Source organism: Hyaloscypha bicolor (genome assembly GCF_002865645.1).
Source record: "Hyaloscypha bicolor E unplaced genomic scaffold K444scaffold_129, whole genome shotgun sequence".
NCBI lineage: Eukaryota > Fungi > Ascomycota > Leotiomycetes > Helotiales > Hyaloscyphaceae > Hyaloscypha > Hyaloscypha bicolor.
Window position 1 is genome coordinate 447,896 of NW_020194631.1, and position 17,349 is coordinate 465,244.

At 49.6% G+C, this 17,349-nt stretch overlaps 9 protein-coding genes across 9 annotated transcripts; 5 read left to right on the forward strand and 4 right to left on the reverse strand.

Moving 5' to 3' along the window:
• Nucleotides 1–233: 233 nt before the first annotated feature.
• Nucleotides 234–684, reverse strand: K444DRAFT_539168 (putative 60S ribosomal protein L26-2; the record flags this gene model as incomplete). The annotated part of the gene is made up of 2 exons (XM_024875601.1): nt 234–512; nt 562–684. The coding sequence occupies 2 exons, from the start codon at nt 682–684 to the stop codon at nt 234–236; spliced, it is 402 nt and encodes a 133-aa protein (XP_024731535.1).
• A 742-nt stretch (nt 685–1,426) lies between these two features.
• Nucleotides 1,427–2,604, forward strand: K444DRAFT_646133 (5'-methylthioadenosine phosphorylase-like protein; the record flags this gene model as incomplete). The annotated part of the gene is made up of 5 exons (XM_024885168.1): nt 1,427–1,454; nt 1,514–1,846; nt 1,905–1,987; nt 2,039–2,114; nt 2,168–2,604. 5 exons carry the CDS (start codon nt 1,427–1,429, stop codon nt 2,602–2,604), a joined length of 957 nt encoding a protein of 318 aa, XP_024731536.1.
• Nucleotides 2,605–2,937: 333 nt separating this feature from the next.
• K444DRAFT_617993 (Actin/actin-like protein) lies at nt 2,938–4,933 on the reverse strand. Its single transcript, XM_024881233.1, has 7 exons — nt 4,763–4,933; nt 4,647–4,669; nt 4,361–4,588; nt 4,269–4,315; nt 4,134–4,220; nt 3,230–4,077; nt 2,938–3,158 (listed from the first exon to the last, which is right to left on the reverse strand). The coding sequence occupies exons 1-7, from the start codon at nt 4,795–4,797 to the stop codon at nt 3,107–3,109; spliced, it is 1,320 nt and encodes a 439-aa protein (XP_024731537.1). The 5' UTR covers nt 4,798–4,933; the 3' UTR covers nt 2,938–3,106.
• Nucleotides 4,934–5,847: 914 nt separating this feature from the next.
• Nucleotides 5,848–7,964, forward strand: K444DRAFT_539128 (N-terminal nucleophile aminohydrolase; the record flags this gene model as incomplete). Its single annotated transcript, XM_024875596.1, has 3 exons — nt 5,848–6,239; nt 6,316–6,515; nt 6,574–7,964. The coding sequence occupies 3 exons, from the start codon at nt 5,848–5,850 to the stop codon at nt 7,962–7,964; spliced, it is 1,983 nt and encodes a 660-aa protein (XP_024731538.1).
• A 634-nt stretch (nt 7,965–8,598) lies between these two features.
• K444DRAFT_646136 (transcription factor Tfb4) lies at nt 8,599–9,764 on the reverse strand (the record flags this gene model as incomplete). The annotated part of the gene is made up of 3 exons (XM_024885169.1): nt 8,599–8,771; nt 8,828–9,670; nt 9,719–9,764. 3 exons carry the CDS (start codon nt 9,762–9,764, stop codon nt 8,599–8,601), a joined length of 1,062 nt encoding a protein of 353 aa, XP_024731539.1.
• Nucleotides 9,765–10,052: 288 nt separating this feature from the next.
• On the forward strand, nt 10,053–12,312 carry K444DRAFT_667309 (ARM repeat-containing protein; the record flags this gene model as incomplete). The annotated part of the gene is made up of 2 exons (XM_024887280.1): nt 10,053–10,855; nt 10,948–12,312. The coding sequence occupies exons 1-2, from the start codon at nt 10,076–10,078 to the stop codon at nt 12,310–12,312; spliced, it is 2,145 nt and encodes a 714-aa protein (XP_024731540.1). The 5' UTR covers nt 10,053–10,075.
• A 732-nt stretch (nt 12,313–13,044) lies between these two features.
• K444DRAFT_617999 (uncharacterized protein) lies at nt 13,045–13,804 on the forward strand. Its single transcript, XM_024881234.1, has one exon. It carries the CDS (start codon nt 13,309–13,311, stop codon nt 13,654–13,656), a length of 348 nt encoding a protein of 115 aa, XP_024731541.1. The 5' UTR covers nt 13,045–13,308; the 3' UTR covers nt 13,657–13,804.
• A 1,157-nt stretch (nt 13,805–14,961) lies between these two features.
• Nucleotides 14,962–15,456, reverse strand: K444DRAFT_634352 (uncharacterized protein; the record flags this gene model as incomplete). Its single annotated transcript, XM_024883733.1, has 1 exon — nt 14,962–15,456. One exon carries the CDS (start codon nt 15,454–15,456, stop codon nt 14,962–14,964), a length of 495 nt encoding a protein of 164 aa, XP_024731542.1.
• Nucleotides 15,457–15,688: 232 nt separating this feature from the next.
• K444DRAFT_109714 (uncharacterized protein) lies at nt 15,689–17,297 on the forward strand. Its single transcript, XM_024870309.1, has 3 exons — nt 15,689–16,599; nt 16,663–16,964; nt 17,018–17,297. Exons 1-3 carry the CDS (start codon nt 15,920–15,922, stop codon nt 17,101–17,103), a joined length of 1,068 nt encoding a protein of 355 aa, XP_024731543.1. The 5' UTR covers nt 15,689–15,919; the 3' UTR covers nt 17,104–17,297.
• The last annotated feature ends 52 nt before the right edge of the window (nt 17,298–17,349 follow it).

The window sequence follows — 17,349 nt, forward strand, 5'->3', positions numbered from 1 at the left end:
CCTCCCAAAGCAAATGTATAGCAAAACACACACGTCGAGCATAAAGCATCGACGATTTGCTTCGGGAGAAACTCCCATGGAGCATTTCACTAGACCAAGCGTGCAAGCACGGAGGATGTGAAATGGCCATAATGTTTTTTTGTCATTCCCTATGTCTAGCACATCCAGCCAGTAACCACCAGCGTATGTGTGTGAATAACAGTCATGCCAAACAAAAGCGTGCCCAATGCCATTTATGCCTTCGACTTCAACTTCTCCTTGATCTCTCGTCCGGCCTTGATGCGCTCCAGTATGTTCTCACGGTCCTTGTCGAGCTTCAACTTGGTGATGACAACCTTCGATGGGTGGACGCCGATGGGGACGGATTGGCCGTTTGACTTCTCCTTGACGACACGCTCAATGTGGACGATGTACTTAAGACGGTAGACGGAGGTGATCTTGCCTTCGCGGCCCTTGTTGGAGCCTCGTACAACAAGGACTTCGTCGTCTTTTCGGATGGGGATTGAGCGGACCTGAAGAACGTTAGGATGGCGATGAGACTCTATATTAGGGTGCACGAACATTGTATTTCTCTCGGAGCTCCTTGCTCAAGGGTGCGCTCATGATCGTACGTCTAACACTGGATGGTGCATCATAATGAGCCTTGCGAGACTTTCTCCTCGAGGAGTGGAGGGCTGGGTTCATCGTCAGTAATGCGTCGCAGTAGCATATGAGAATTGATTCTATAAGAATCAGAGCTCAATTGCAGGAGTATCACATACAGCTGTTGATCTTCGTCATCTCGGCGGTTGGTGGTGAACGTCGAGAAAAGTTGTTGTTAGTCGTGGATCGCAAGTTTTCGGAGAAGATTTCGCGAATCTCTTGTGGGAGGAAAGTTGTAAGCGAGAAAGTGGCTTAGAAGGTCACGTGCAAGGCCCTTGAAAAGCGTAAGAGAAAGCTCCAAACCCAGCCAGATCATTCTCCTGAGAGGAGAAATAGAAGTAAGAGTCTCGTATTCTAATAAGAAGTGTTCTTGAGTGCCATAATTAATACTTGAGGCGCAAATTATATTGGAGTGCCTCCCCTGCCCTTCAGCATTGGTAATTCACACCCAAAATACGAGATCTTTCACAGTTTTGGTTTTCTCTATAACAAGAACAGTTCCAAGTCGGATCCATGGTGACTGTTGTGATGAATTTGCAAGTTAAAGGCGAGTGAAACTAGTTGGTGTAACCATCTGCAGATTACCCCTGTCGCTTAGAAATTTTGGCGGGGTCAAAAGATAAAGCGATGGAGGGGTACAGTAAGATCCACCTCACCCGTAAACCTCACCCACGTGGGTTCTCTCCTTCTTAAACACTCACTTCACCTTCTCTTCAACTTGAACCACTCATATTCCTCATAATCTGCCACATATCGTAGGAACTTTCCTACTACAATTCTGACCATGGCACACCTCCCTACCCATTTCCATGGTAAGAAGCTCCCCATCTCGAGCTTCCCAAGCAAGACACTCTCTAACATCTTCACTCAGAACCTGTCCACATTGCAGTGATTGGCGGAACCGGCCTCCAAAAGCTCGAAGGCTACCACCCCGTCGCAACGGTCAATCCTCTGACTCCCTGGGGTCACCCCTCAGCACCCATCCACATTCTCAAGCACAACGATGTTCCCATTGCCTTCCTGTCTCGACACGGGCAATACCACCAGTTTGCTCCACACGAGGTGAATTCTCGAGCGAATATTGCGGCGTTGAGAAGTATTGGGGTCAGGACTGTTATTGCGTTCAGTGCCGTGGGCAGTTTGCAGGAGGACATCCGGCCGAGGGATTTTGTGGTCCCGGATCAGATTATTGATAGGACAAAGGGTAGGTGCTGTATACTGGGGTCGAGGCTTGAGTTCTTTGCTGATAGAGGATGAGTTAGGGATTCGACCATTTACGTTCTTTGAGAAGGGTGTTGTTGGCCATGTTGGATTTGCGGATCCTTTTGATGGCAAGATCGGAAAGGTATATTTTAGTCCTGGGTGACAGGTACTGCATGTTAATCAGTGTGATTAGGTCGTAAGTGATTGCGGCCATGCATTGGCTGGAGATGGTGTAAGAATGCATGACAAGGGCACCGTCGTCTGCATGGGTTCGTTCTCTTCTCCTCCCTTTTCACGGCTCACTAACCACACCCTCTTGTAGAAGGACCACAATTCTCCACCCGTGCCGAATCCAATTTATACCGCAGCTGGGGCGGCTCTGTTATCAACATGTCCGCACTCCCCGAAGCCAAACTTGCTCGTGAAGCCGAAATGGTCTATCAAATGATCTGCATGGCCACAGATTATGACTGCTGGCACTCAACGGAAGACGTCGATGTAGCTATGGTCATGGGTCACATGGAAGCCAATAGTGGAAATGCCAAGCGTCTCGTGGGTGCGGTGCTGGACGAGTTGAGCAAATCAGAGCATGCCGATTTGGTTAAGGGGACGCATTGGGAGGGACAAAGTACGGGGATGCTTCAATTTATGACAAAGGAAGAGGGCCGAGGCTTGGTGGGTGTGAAGAATGTGGAGTATTTATTCCCAGGGGTTTTTGGGCCACCGACGGAGGAGAAATTGGGGAGTATGAATGAGTGACGATGAGGCTTTTTAAAGGATACTTTAGTTGAGCATCAACTGCTCCCAGCCAGGATTCTACAACCGGAATTAGGACTGGCTGTGGAGAGACCGGGGGCAGGAATGATTGATGACGATGTTGTTTAGAAGATACTCCAGCTGGGCATCAACTGCTCCCGGCTAGCAGAAAAAGGTTACCGCTGATTTGAAAAACTTACTACCTGGCACGCAATTCGTCGACGAATTGGGAAGATGCTGTAGTCGTCTGACCAAATTCGTCTTTCTCGTGACTTGACTCTCCACACTTCACCTTTTGCCATTTCTCGCCGAATAGCAAAAATATCCCCTAATTAACGGCACAGATAAACCGTTGAATTGCCCTCAATCTACGCACAATGCTCTCTTTGGTAGGGAACCACGATTGAGTGTTCATATGTTTATTTGGCTTTTGGCACTGCTCAAATCTATCATTTTCTCATGCCAGAAATGGTCCCTGCCCCTTCTCGATCAAAATCCTGTCCGTCTACGACCCGCCTGGCCCACCCAAAAGCGCGAATCTTCTGACAATAGAGGGTCTAGAGCAACGAAGTTAGCAAAATGTATATTATAGCATGACGACAGCATAGAATGAGAATAATTGTCTTACCCGATTTCATCGTATTCTGCCTTCGTGTGGCAGTAACTTCTGAACTCAGGAGTTTGACCCAGGAGACTGCCACCAAACCATGGACCATGCCGTTGTCTCTTGTGGGAGATGACCTGCACTTCCAAACCACCACTTCGCGCTCCACCGCTCTTAGCTTCGCTAGCTCTTATTCTGACATCAACAAGGTTCTTGATATCACGTTGTAATCTTCTGCCAAAATCCTTGTACAACGTACTACCTCCCGAGAGCACAATATTCTTGTATAGCCCTCGACGTACATCAATTGGTGATGACTGGATGACACCGTCGACAACTGTTGGCAGAGGAGTCAAGAAGTCCGAGGAGTATATTTCAGGGTTGAAAAAAATTTCTGGAGCGAGAAAGCGCTCGTAACCAACATCGACTGTCACTTTTCGCCCACCTGGTTGAGTGACTTGATGCTTCATAAAGCGTGTAGGATCGCGGTCGAAACGCGAGAATTCCTTGACGATGTCTGGGCAGACGTAGCAGTATTCCTCTTTAATCTCACCAGCGGTCTTGAGAGATGAATCAGGCTCGCCTCGATCTCGGAGCAAGGACTGAACGAAATAGGTAATATCTCGGCCAGCGATTGGAATGGACTTGATGGACGATCCAATGACATACCCCTCTGCGACTGGAATAACGTGCGTTACACCGTCTCCCGAATCGATAACTGTTCCCGTCAATGACCGGTCCGATACCTTGGAAGATGTCCACGATGCGGCGAGAGCAAGTACAGCTTGAACGGCAATGTAGAGACCAGCGCAATTGAACGACTCGAACATGATTTCCGCCGTATTTTCGCGGTTCTCGGGAGGGTTAAGGGGCTGGAGTAGCCGCAATCAGCACAGCTTTTGGAGTGCTTGTAAGGAGCATAACTCACAGGCTCTGTCAGAAGGAAATAATGGTCTTCCGGTTCAACTCGGAGATACTTGAATATGGAATTCGACCAGAACCTCTCCATATGATCCTGCGCATATTAGCTTATTGGCTTCCACCGGATATCACAGAAGTTTACCCAGTTCTCAACCTGTCCATGTCGGATTGGGTAGTGTATGCCATAACCTGAGCCGTCAAAACAGTCCAGCAAATCCTCTCATATGTGCGTACCTGGTCCATTTGCTGCAGCTAGCGCTTCGTCGCCGATGAAGAAATCCAAATCCTCCGTACCACGCTTCATCGAAAGATGTCCACCTGGTCCGGCACCTCCGGTCAGATATGATGGTTTATTTGCTACTGCTGGGCGCCCAGATCCAGATCCTCCACTGCCAGCTGCGGGGCCCTTTGTCGCTATTGCGGTAGGGAAAACGAAGGATGGAGAATCGTTGCCTGCAAAACCTGTGTTTGAAGTCCATTAGCTGCTAGGGAGGGCTCAACTGGATTCTAAGAAACCTACCAAGCTTGGAGAAACCGGTACCGCTATAGAAGGAAGCATTAGTATTGTTGTTCTACCCGATTTCACGTCCTCTCGAGCACGACAGTTTGTCTGGAGGGGTGGTTGGAGAGACCTACTTGTCCATGACAACGGCTGGTGTGTGAGAAGCCATCCTGGTGTAAAGACTGCGCTACACTCTCCCACCGCTTCGGAGATGTAATGCGACAGCTTGAGATGTGAGCTCCTGTGTCTTCAATCGCGGTGGTATCGTGTTCGTGCGTCGAGGCCTGGAGATGACGACCAAGGTGAGCAGTGTGGAATCGTCAAGGCGACCTATCGCAACCCCGCCCTCCGAATCGGATTTTGGGGATGGTCACGTGCAAGGCAACCTCATCACAAGGGATGGAAAAGAGGGAATAGAAGGAACTTAGAGCATCGAAATCTAGTGGGTTAATTCTGATCAATGTGCACGTTCTGATGGGGGGCCAATGTAGTAGGGACGGTGGATCGCGAGTGCCGCGTGCAAAATGTGTTGAATCCAGGCTGGCTGCACTCTTGAAGTCCTTCCACTGAAGTGTCAAGCTGTCGTCAACAACAACATCCCCACCTCTTTTCAGTATTCTCTTGCGGTCCGAAGTCACTCGTTTGATTGCCCTAGCGGTTCTGCATACATTTTCTAGACCCCACCTTGAAATATTGATTCCTCTACTCAATATTTCATGACCTTCCAATCCTCGAATCTGAAGGCTTCTATGAGCCTCTCTTGGCTCTTTCTTTCTCACAACTGAGACGGGGTCTAAATAGCACCGAGTCTGCCCTGGTAATGTATGCCATGGTCTCTGAAGTCTGTCTATCAGCTAACCGCCGCTCTCCTCTAGCTTTCAATCCTTCAAAATAGACTCGCCGTTCCTCTGCTTCTCCTCCTCGATTTTCTACGAAGGCTAGAGGTACATCAACCAAATATCCCAGCCCAGACACTTCCTTCCAAGGAAATCACACCCTCGGCTTCAGCACCCCGTATATTCATGTGTCTTCCCTAAGCTTAATCGGTCACCACTCTTCCCTTCCAAGCAACAGGCGAATGGAAAGTAAACAAAAGTAATTTGGGGTCGCCCTATATTGTGATTCGAAGCCGACGACTCACCACCTTACCAAAGGGGTCACTACGCGCTCCCTCTTTTCATCCGAAAAGAGCTCCTTAAGCAGATTGCCCTCGATCTTCATGCAGCAAGACGCTTTATACCGTCGAGATTCTCAAATTTCTACGAAATTAGGCTCTGCGCGGACTCGTCTTCGTGACTTTCGGAGAAACCTCTCGAAGCCGTTCCGCAAGTCACAGAAGAACACCATCGACATATTCTCTTCACCTTCAGGAAGCAGCCAACCCGAATGCTCACAGCTCTTGTCTTCGGCACCACCCGTATTGATGTGCCCAATCCAGGACTCTGTAGCTGATAGCTTCAGCTCTATCATGGATGGTGCCACAGAAAGAATGTTCAGGAAGAGCCAGTTGTCGCAGGCGCGACCTGCCAACGTTTCTGCCATCTTTGTTCATGCTGGCGCCGGCTACCATAGTACCACGAATGAACACATCCATCTAGGAGCTTGTGACAGGTCCGTTATTGTCAAACATTGATTATAGCCCGAAATCACACTCGAAATAGAGCATCTTAAACTGACCTTCATGTAGTGCGGCGCGTATGGGAATGCGAATTCTGAAGGCAGGAGGTACAGCTGTTGATGCAGTTGAGGCAGCAATTAAGGTACTCGAAGACAAGGAGATCACCAATGCAGGATTCGGCAGCAACTTGGCTATCGACGGTGTTGTTGAGTGTGATGCTACGGTCGTTGATTACTTGGGAAGGAGTGGTGCCTGTGGTGCTACAGCGCGTAAGTTTACTTTCTACTCGCTTTACTTAGTTGCACATCCTCTGATATTGTCATACAGAAGTCAAGAATCCAATCAATTTAGCCCGAACTATCCTCGACGCCTCTAACAAGCCACTGTCACTTCGAAGAGTTCCTCCTAATCTCCTCGTTGGTCAAGGAGCAACTGACTTTGCCTGGGAGTACGGTATCCCTGTCATGCCTCATGACCACTTGGTTTCCAAGAATGCACGAGACCGATATCTTAGATGGCGTGATGATTTAAAGCGAGTGGAAGGCTTACGCATGACACCCGGCTCGAGTCCAGGCAGTAGCCAAGCTGAAGAAATGGACCTTGCGTACGAAGAGCGCGTCAGAGCGCAACAACGCCGAGATCATACCAACGCTCTCCTTAGTGGCACATGGAATGAAGGGCAGCCCGATTCTCCGCAAGCAAGCCCAGGCCCCGAAGTATGCGACTCCGAACCAATCTTTTGTCCAGCTACCCGCCAGTCTCCGAGTCCATCATATGGGGGTCGTACACTTGTCAATTCTGGCTCTTCTGCCCGCAGTCACTCCCCACACTCCCCAAATCCTGCGCCTGCAAAGCGTGCTCGGTATTCGAGTCAACCAAGTGAAGAGCGACGGACTCATTCCTTGCTTGGTCAAAGTGCTAGCAACAATGAAGCACAAAAAGGGACGCCAGATACCGGTATCAGCATGCATGCGGTCGAGTCTCTCCACAAGGGCCATGCCCATCATAAAGCCAACCCTACAAGCAGCGATGGTCATAATTCCCCTCCTAATCCTCTCAGCGAATCAGAAGAATACTTTGGCGCGCATTCATCACTTGCGTTCGCTCAAGAAGGAACCGCCGAAACACCCTCAAAGCTCCTCACAGGCAGCGATGAAGATCGAATCACAGACACTGTTGGAGCTATTGCCATTGACATGTATGGCCACATTGCTGCAGGTTCCTCTTCAGGCGGAATCGGCATGAAACACCGTGGTCGGGTTGGCCCAGCTGCCCTCGTGGGAATTGGCACGGCTGTGATCCCCGCTGATTCTGCAGACGAGGAAGATACTGCTGTTGCAGCAGTCACCAGCGGCACTGGCGAGCACATGGCGACGACTATGGCTTCTCAAAAATGCGCTGAGCGACTTTATCATAGCACCAGACGAGGAGTAGGAGGTGTAGATATCAGTGCAACTGATGATGAGGCATTGCAATCCTTCGTCCTGGCCGACTTCATGGGTCATCCCGGGGTCATGCAAAGCAACTCTGCTGGTGCCATCGGTGTAATGGCTGTGAAGAAGACAAATTATGGATACTTCCTCCACTTCGCGCACAACACCGACTCCTTTGCCCTAGCTTCTATGCACTCTAATGAGAGAGAAGCGAAGTGTGTGATGTCAAGAATCGGAGACCAGGTTGGCGTTGTTCAAGGAGGCCGGAAAATCCGTCTTGACTAGGCCATTCCCCAACTACTTCAGTCTCCTGCTTTGTATATTCTGCTCCACGGAAAGCATTTTTCAGCAGGTTGGCTTTCATTTTTCGTTTCGGCATGGGTATGGAGTTGGTCACAGCAAACGCGGCTTCAGATGGAGGAGCTCAACAATTTATGATTGCGGGACTGGCTGGCAGAGACTGGCATTGCAAGTGGCTGGTTAAGAGGAGCTTTCGACTTACGATTGCAGTATTGGCTGGATGGGACTAGCATGCAGGCCGTTGGCTGAGACCAGCGTGCACTAATCAGTATCCTTGGAAACCCAGGAGAGATTGACCGAGGGAGGGGAAGCAGAGGGCTTCGCACAGTTGTGTATCTCGGCTATGCTATCAAGCTAGCAGAGTTCTAAATCCTCCTAAATTCTTGAACCTATAATGCTTCAATATGAACCTCCAGAGTTTCCACTGACATGTCAGACAAATCAAAGCTTCGCCGGTCAGAGGGGTGATCAATCCATTTGATACCTCCGGAGCGATAGCATGGGGGGATGGATGTATTTAGCTTTATATGCAAATCTATTCCCGAGCTAGAATTTACGCTTCGTGAAAGGAAACCTTTATCATGATGCTAAACATGCCATCACGTTCCAAGAGAACTAGTTATTCTCCAGGTGCTGGTGTTCCTCTCGCACTGCCAGTATCGATGCCTCCATTGATCTTCTTCTTTTTCTTCTTCTTCCGTGGAACGACGGCTGGTTTTGCACCGTAATCGCCAAGCGAAAGGTGCGTTGAGCAGGTCAGACATATTGCTCCCTCAGGTGGTGAGCAGAAAACTGAAAGACACGTTACTTTCATCCCCAAACTAAGAAGCGCCAAAGCATTCACTTACTGCTCAAGCAAATGCTGCACACAAATCCCACGTCCACAACTCTCCTATGGCAGAAACAAGCCGCTCTAAAATCAACCACTTCTTGCGTCGGCGCAATGAGCTGTTTCCTGCTCGTCTGATCAGGCAGAAATGCCATCATCAGATATTGTAATAACCCTCGTGGACTTCGTAACTGCATGTAAATTCCTTTCGTGGCATCCGATGCTTGTTGTAAGAACACTGTATCTCCAGCTAGTTTTAAGATATCGATTGGTATCCGCAATCGTTGAGCCGCAAATGTGGTATTCATGATTGGGATATATTGGTGTGCCAGATCACCCGACACTGAGACGACCAGTATGCGGCTTCGCAGGCCGGTAGGCGTTTCATTTGTATCCACGCCTGTTGGAGTAGTATTTGTATCTGTGCTTATGCCGGAATAGTTTATGGTAGCTTTGTTGATATATGCAAGGGCCAAAGTCAAAGCACCAGCCATTTGAGTTGTTGTAGTTGTAGAGATATCGGCTTCTGTTGTCGTTGCCACGAGCTGGCGGAGGGATGTAAGGAGGCAGTCTTCTATGAGAGCAAATGGGCGGTATTTGTTCGCATTATGGAGGTGGGGAGAGGTCGCATCGCTCATTTCGATGTCGGAGGAGGGGGATGGAGGACGAGGGTAGAGCCATAGTGCTCGGTGGCTATGGCTAGCGACGATGGCCACTTGATTCGCATTGTTCACTGCCAGGTGGGCATTTATGAAGACGAGGATGTTGGCTATTGCTTTCGAGAGGGGGAGAGTCGGGGCGAGGAGTGCCCAGGCGTGGGGATTTGTGTCGAGGACAATGACTAGTAATGAAGGCGCAGGACCTACAGTCTGATTAGTTAGAAGACCTTAAGAGAGAGGCAATCAAAGACCTTCAGCTGCGACCTCGTAGTGATCTGAACCATCTACGGCGTTCATCTTGGAAGGCTGCGAGGCAAATCAGCTTGCTCAAAAGAGAGACGCCGTTTGGAACTCGCAGGGTTACGAGATCGAGCTTAATGAGGTTCAATATCTCAGCAAAGTATCTCTGGTTGCCCCCTCCAGCTTCCTCTATAGAAGTGAAGCAGAGATCCTCGCTATTAGCGTTTTTATGACAACCTCATGCCAACGCGAAGAATCCCCCAATCCCTGTCAACGCCTAATCAGGTGATCGGCCTTATCAATTGCCCCACCACTATCTTCTTTTCAACCTCAGCACAAGAACATCGACAATCAGAGAATACAACATCATGGCTTCCCCCTCTAAACAGCTTGACCCAAGTGTTCCGGCTCCTGGTGAGCGCGCACAGGCTGAGAGTGTCACCATCGAGGACCAAACACTTCTGCTTCTGGCTAGTCTGATGGAAGGTGGTCAAGAGGATGAAGACACCTGCAAAGAGCTCAACAGTCTCACCAAGCTCCTCAACGATGATTCGTCAGAAGAGACCAGATCCCCGAAGCCTCATAAGCCTTTGTATGAGTTGATCGACGCCGATTCCGTCGACACCATTCTGGGTTATCTCGACATGAGACAACCTCCAACTATTCGTGGTCACGCCACATTGACTACATCTGCATATCTCAAAGCATCTGGAGAGAAAGGTGTTGAACTATTGACTGAGTTCTTCAATGCACGAGTGGGCAAGGCCACTTATGATGATTTTATAATCGCCTTTTCTGTTGCAGCATCGTTATTTCCGGTGGTGCCGGACGTCATATCAACCTTGTTCCTAAGGGAGGGCTTCATAGTCAGTCTCGGGCCGTTGATGAAAAGGAAATGGAAGAGCAAGAAAGTTGAACAAGCCGCTTTGGAAATGCTCAATGCGGCTTGTATGCATACCCAATGCAGGGAAGCCATCAAGAAGTACTGCGCAGAATGGTTGGACGAAATAGTCACCGATGTTCCTCCAACCTCTGCGGACGTCTCGTCTCCGGACAAACTTCACCAAATTGAACATGGATCGATCCAGCAGCGAATTCATTCTGAACAAGTAAGAAATCTAGCAGCTGTTGTCTTGGCCAAGCTTCAGGTAGGTTTCCGGCTGTCCCAGTACCTCATCTTCTGTTTATTGCTATGCTGTGGCAGAGTCTCCCAGTATTCTGACTGACCTCAGGATTGAAGGCTGTTCCTTCACCACCCAGTGCGGGAGAAGAAGAGCGGATACAGCCTGCAACAACAAGCATCGAAGAATTGTCCGACATGTTCCGAACCATGCTCTCCAAGAACACTACTGAACAGAGCTCAATCGAGGGATTAGCATATGCATCACTACAGCCAAAGGTCAAGGAACGCCTAGCTTCTGACAAGCCTTTCCTGAAGAACCTGATCAAAGCACTGGGTGATGCCCCAGCTAAATCACCAGAAACTTATGGAGCGTTAAGCATCCTTCTCAACCTTACAACATATCTCCCAGCTCTTACAGAAGAACAGAAGCGGATGAGTCAACTAAAAGCGTACGCCAATGCTTCAAAATCCTCAAAGCCAGATCCTCTCAACGAGGACGATCATGTCTCGAAGCGGTGTCAAGATGTTTTCGAAGCTGGAATTATTCCAATCCTTGTTACTCATAGCCAGCATGGCTCAACTGCTTCTCTAATGCTCGTCGTTTCAATCGTCTTTTCACTCTCGAAAACCTCCAGAATCCGAGGACAGATGGCCCAGCAAGGAGCTATCAAACTTCTCTTACATGCTTTTTCTGTCTTCCCCTCAGACAACATTCCAGCACGCCGAACAACAGCACATGCACTAGCTCGTATTCTCATAAGCACCAACCCTGTGCACGTATTTGGCGGATCGAACCCCATTCCGATGACATCTTCCATTCGACCTCTTCTTCTACTTCTCGATGACGACCCTGCTACTGAGCAGCGGGATCTTCTGCCCGTGTTCGAATCACTCCTCGCCCTTACTAATTTGGCCTCCACAGACGACACGGCCCGGAATCCAATCATTCGACTTGGCTTTCCACGAATAGAGGAGCTGCTACTATCAAACAACAAATTAGTAACTCGCGCAACTGTCGAGCTGATCTGTAATCTCATGCAAGCACCAGGAGGCGTAACAAAATTTGCTGATGGCGGAAAGCAGGCTAGTCATAGGATGCACATCCTGCTTGCTTTGACGGACTCGGAGGACTTTGAGACGAGGAGGGCAGCCGGTGGTGCAATTGCCAGTCTCACAGAATGGGATACAGCTGTGAATGCAATTCTGGAGAGAGACAGAGGGGTGACACTTCTTCTAGCATTGTGTAAAGAGGACCAGGAGGAATTGAGGCATCGAGGAGTGGTCTGCATCTTGAATATGTTGACAGCACCTGGCAAAGTCGGAGAATGGGGAATTAAAAAGGTGCAGGAGGAAGGAGGTGTTGATGCTTTGAAGGAATGCCTGAAGAAATCTAGAAGTCAGGAGGTTCTGGAGATCACCGTCGAGGCTTTGAAAAGGCTGCTAGGGGAGGAAAAGCCGAGTCCAGCTCTATTGGAAGGGTAGTGTCATGTATTCATCTTACTGCGCAAGCAAAATGAGGCATTGCTTTCCACAAGATTAAGAACGGTGGTTGATCCAGACTGCATACCCACGCAACACGGGCTCCCCCTCACTCGGCCAAACATTCCCTGATTTTCCCTCCATCAAGATCAAGAGATCGTTTCATGCCCCTCAGCTCAAGTCATAAGGCTGAATCTCCTTCTGCAACCTTAATATGAGTCCCCTGCAGTCTCCTTCGCCTACCAATCAAACACTCCTACAAACCAGAGACAAACTCATTGGGGGTGGCTGTGACCTAAATCCTTTCCCAGCATCGCCAATCACCACCCACCACATGAGCCCACCTGACTTCACATCTGCCATTAGTCAAAACGACCCAATAACATTTCCCCAGAATCGGAGATAAGGTGGGCTCAGATCGGGATATTTTTTAGGTTCGTTGCTGGTTGATGAGGTCTGCTGTTGTGTAACTATATTATAGAAGGCTTCATGTGAGAGCCTAGCGACGTAGAAAATGCAATTGGCCACTTGCTTCTCAGGTGGCCAGTGACGAAGTTGTTGTTAGGAGCTGGCGAGGTGATATTTTTTGGCGCTTGTGGAGGCAATGCGTGGCCTTGGCTTGTTTATAGAGAAAGTTTGATTGGACGTGTCATTCGGCTTGCTAGTGAAAGATTGTAGATGTTGTACAGCTTTCCAAAATTTATATATTGTAGAGGAAATCCTTTCCCGGGTCCTCCTGTGACTGTGCGTTGCATGAACCACTCCAAGACAGTCATCTCTATCTTCCAGCAACGCTGCAGCATTTGACATTTCGAGATCAAGATGGTGTCTCTTCGAAGTCTTGCATCCATGGCCGCCGGATTACTGGTGCTCAATGGTGGTACTCTTGTTGGGTAGGTCTAGTCTTCACAGGACCGAACATCCCTTAACACGATTTACCCTCCATCCATTGTGTGAACTCTAAGCTAACTTCTCCAAAGCGCAACCCCAACTCCCTCAATGGAGCTCCACTCTCGTCAGGACTGCACCGGTGTAGCACCATCGCTCGGAGGGCAAGCCTGCGGTGGCACGAATGTTATGACTTGCCTCACAGAAGACACATGGCAATGCCCCAACGGCGATACTGGCGTGGTCCCTCCAGACACCGTCTGCATTTGCAACGCTTTCCGCCATCCGGGCTGGATTCCCAACAACGAGCTCCCAAACCAAGATGGAACAGAATGCCATAAAGGTATCGTCTGTGTTATCGAGGGAGGAACGCAGTTTCGGGTCTGTGGTGTGAGTGGTTTGCAACCACCTCAAGACGTTCCTCCTGTAACTGTCTGTAGAGATGGTGGGATAACTTGACCGTGAGCGTCGTTTGGTTGTTCTTGTATTTGAGTGAACTTGGTTTTGTTTTGGCTAGACAATGTATTATTGTCGAGGTGGACGCTTCGTAACTCTCAAAATGACTTCGTAGAACGAAGGCGACAAATATGAAAGAACTCAAATTCAAACCTGATCATGAATCCCTCGGCTGGTATCACAGTTTCATGCTGTGAGTAACGCGGAGGACGTATCCACCAGATCCTCCCAGAATCACCGACTCCCGAATCTCCCAACTTGCTGGGGGTGTTCTCCATGTTGAGCAGACATTAATTGAGAAAGATAATGAGGAAGTTGAAACTCTTCGACTATGCCCTTCTGGTAAGATGGGGATTACTCTAGACCCCAAGATTCCGATCCTGAAACGTGCATATTCTTCTTTATGCTCCCCAAAAGGATAACGCAAGAATCAGACATCTTAAGATTGTTGCTGAGATCTCCTGTTCTCCGGTGAAAAGGTCCCTGGACTGATGTATAATGTCGTCAGTACCTGGAAGAATATGTAGGCATGCTGAGACCGGTGGAAGTTGTCAGATTTTTGAAACGATAGCATGTCTTTACCTGGAATGTTGCAGGACCAGTCCCTGCCCGGCTCTTCATTGAAAGTGGCCGAGGTAGAGAAAGGACATCCTTGTGGGATGAGAAAGTCTAGAGATCAATGACCACGACCACTGGTTCTGTCTGGTGAGGCCGAGTCAAAGAGAACGGCATTCCAAGTCATAGAGATAGAAATCAACATCGCGAACTCATCAGTAGATATATATCTGATCTTCCCTCCATGGCATCAAAGCCAAGAGAGATCAGCGAAGATCGGCAGAAAGATCCATGCGGGACGAAGAATCCCAAAAGTCCCGATGGTAAGACGAGGCGGCGGCTGCGGTTGGAGAGGAACCGGGTCAAGCAGTCACGACTGAAGTAGTTGAGCCAACACTTTCCACGTGAGATGTCCCTCGTTCAATCCTTCACCAGTACTCAATACACCGTGATCCCTGAAAGTAGGTAGACAGGTTGTTATCCAACTGCCTGCTCTCGCCGAGATCCTCGTGACTCTCGATCTCCCAATAGAAATAGCCCGCACCAAGTCTCAGAGAGTGACAGGCATTATTCGGGGTCCACGAGATGGACCCCGCTGTTGACGGCGTGGCTTGTTCCAGAGCGGCACAAGGATTCGCGTGAGCATCGTGATTGGAGCTTGGAATTGGGATGCTGGAAAAGGATGGGGAACTTGAGAATCAAGGTGTGTGGCCATCATGAGCTGTTATTTAGTGAGCTGTTAAGCTTGTTAATTTAGTTTTTCCCCACTGCAGAAGATGGAAATCGGAGCCAATTAAGCGGCCGGGGGCGCATTTTAGGGTTCCACACACGCACGTCGCCTAGTGCAATGACGTGGGAAACACGCCAGCTCTGGGGGAGAGCTCGGGCAACTTCGAAAGTGGCCCCATTTGTGTGCCCTTGCCACTTGGAAGAATTGCGATGCACGAGTGCTGGCGATAGAGAATGGTGTGGATAAACGAGAACGTGAACGTGTCCTATCTGGCGGGTGGAAAAGGCGGGAGGTGCGGGTGCTTGGTGGGTGCTTGGTGTATCTGGTCGAAATCCTCCCACATTCTGCTTGACGCTCGGAAGTGGGGGCACCCCTGCAAGAGCGCTTGCATAGCAGAACGCGGCCACTGAGGGGCTCCCGCGCTGGACCCCTGGAAGACCCTGGAAGACCCTGAGAGACCTGGAGAGACCCTGGATTCTGAGGGGTTGCAGCAAAGGCACACGCACGGCCATGGGCATCTGGGCGGCCCAGGCAGTTCGCTGCCACAGCCCATCAGCCTGCCTTCCCCCAGAGACGCTCCAGACCGAGGAGGGTACTAGGCCTGGGCATGGAAATTCTCAATTCCCATGCTGCGGCTTCCGCGATCCAGGCCTTTCAGAGAAAGGATGAACGACCCATTCGGCGGTAATTGCTCATGCTCCCGCCAGTCCGTACCAATTCTTCTTCGGGCGCGGCATATAAGAACTGCCTCGTGTGCCTTCAGATTGTGGTCTGGTATCTGTGAAACAAGACCATCCTTGGAACAGACACATTCCTGCGCTTGTCCATACCCTATCGCTACAACTAGCCTCGCATCGCCCCTCATTAAGTCACCCACACTGAGTGCAGTGATTGCCATCTTGACCACCATTGAAAACAAGTCAACGCCGTGAAATCTGACCCGTCCTGATTTGTGCACTTGCATCCTCACACCTTCCCACGATGCCTTCCAGAAATCTATATCTTCGAGCACCAAACGGCGAATTAGAATTGATTACGCCCAGATGCTTCGTCAGTCCCGAGAATAACGTCTTCGACAAAGCTTTCAATACTGAAATTGACATGGAAGAATGGGACGACTGGATGAAATGGGAAGCTTCTGAGCTTGAATTTCCGGAAAGTCGTCGGGAAAGTTTAGCCAGCAACATCTCGTCACCAGAAACTTGGTCCACAGACCACGAAAGTACTGGAAAAGACCAAATCTCATGCACATACACCACAGTCAATGAGTTTCCCGTCGAGGACGCCCCCTTTGAGATTGACGAAACACCACTGCAATCGATCGGCCTCCCGCTTGGTCTCCCAGGCACTCTGTTTCTAGCAAGCCTCCAGCCGCAGCAAGATCTTCGAAGATCATTCCGCGGCTTCTCCTCCCTCACCGAGGCCGAAGAACGAGACCTCCAAGACATCGCCATGCCCTCCCGCATGCTCTCAGCCATCAAACTTGCATCAGAGCCTTCATCCCGAACATCCTCCCAGTCAAATCATTCGCGATCTCCCTCGCCAGAACCCGAAACTCGCACTCGCAAGACCAGGAAGCGGAAGTCGTCAGAGGACGATGACGAAGTGCCCAGCGCACTTTGTCAATCTCGAAAGAGAGGACACAATGCCATCGAGAAGAGGTACCGAACCAACCTTAACGACAAGATCAATTGTCTCCGTCTGGGTATCCCTTCATTAAGTAGACGTTCCAGCTCAGACGTCAAGTCCGACGAAGAAGCAGAAGATTCGAATGAAGACATGGACTCGAAGACTGCGCAACAAAAATACGGAAAAGCAGCTATTTTGACGCGGGCGCTTGAATACATCAAGCATCTGGAGACCACCACACAAAGACTTGGATGTGAAGTGGATGTTTTGACAATTAGAGTGGGAGCGTTTGAAAAGTTGGCAATGAGTGGCAGTTGTATCTTGGATGGAAAGGGTATTGAAGCACAGAGCGTACTAAGCCCTGTAAAGATCGAGACTCTTCAGAGTATACAAGCGGGTATGTTTTGCTCGTGAAATATAGCCCAAGAACTTCTTGCTGACCATCTGCAGATTTCAAACAGATCAAGCCTAAACTCAGGGCTACGTCCACAGCAGCACCAAGAAGAAGAGGCTCAAAGCAAGCCAAGATATGCTAATAGTTGTGAGCGACCGCTGCGGAGGGATAAGATGGCGAACGGCGGTTTGCAATTGGGATTCGAATATCGATTTATGACATCAAAAGGGGCGGTATGCATGCTAGTTGGTTTTTAGCTTTTGGGAGGCTCGACACCTGCACTTCGCTGCCGAGGGATGGAGGCACCGTCATAATATCGACTAGTAATCCACAAATCAATCAATCAACCTCCTCTAAATGGCCCACAGTCAGCGCTCGTGCATGCGAG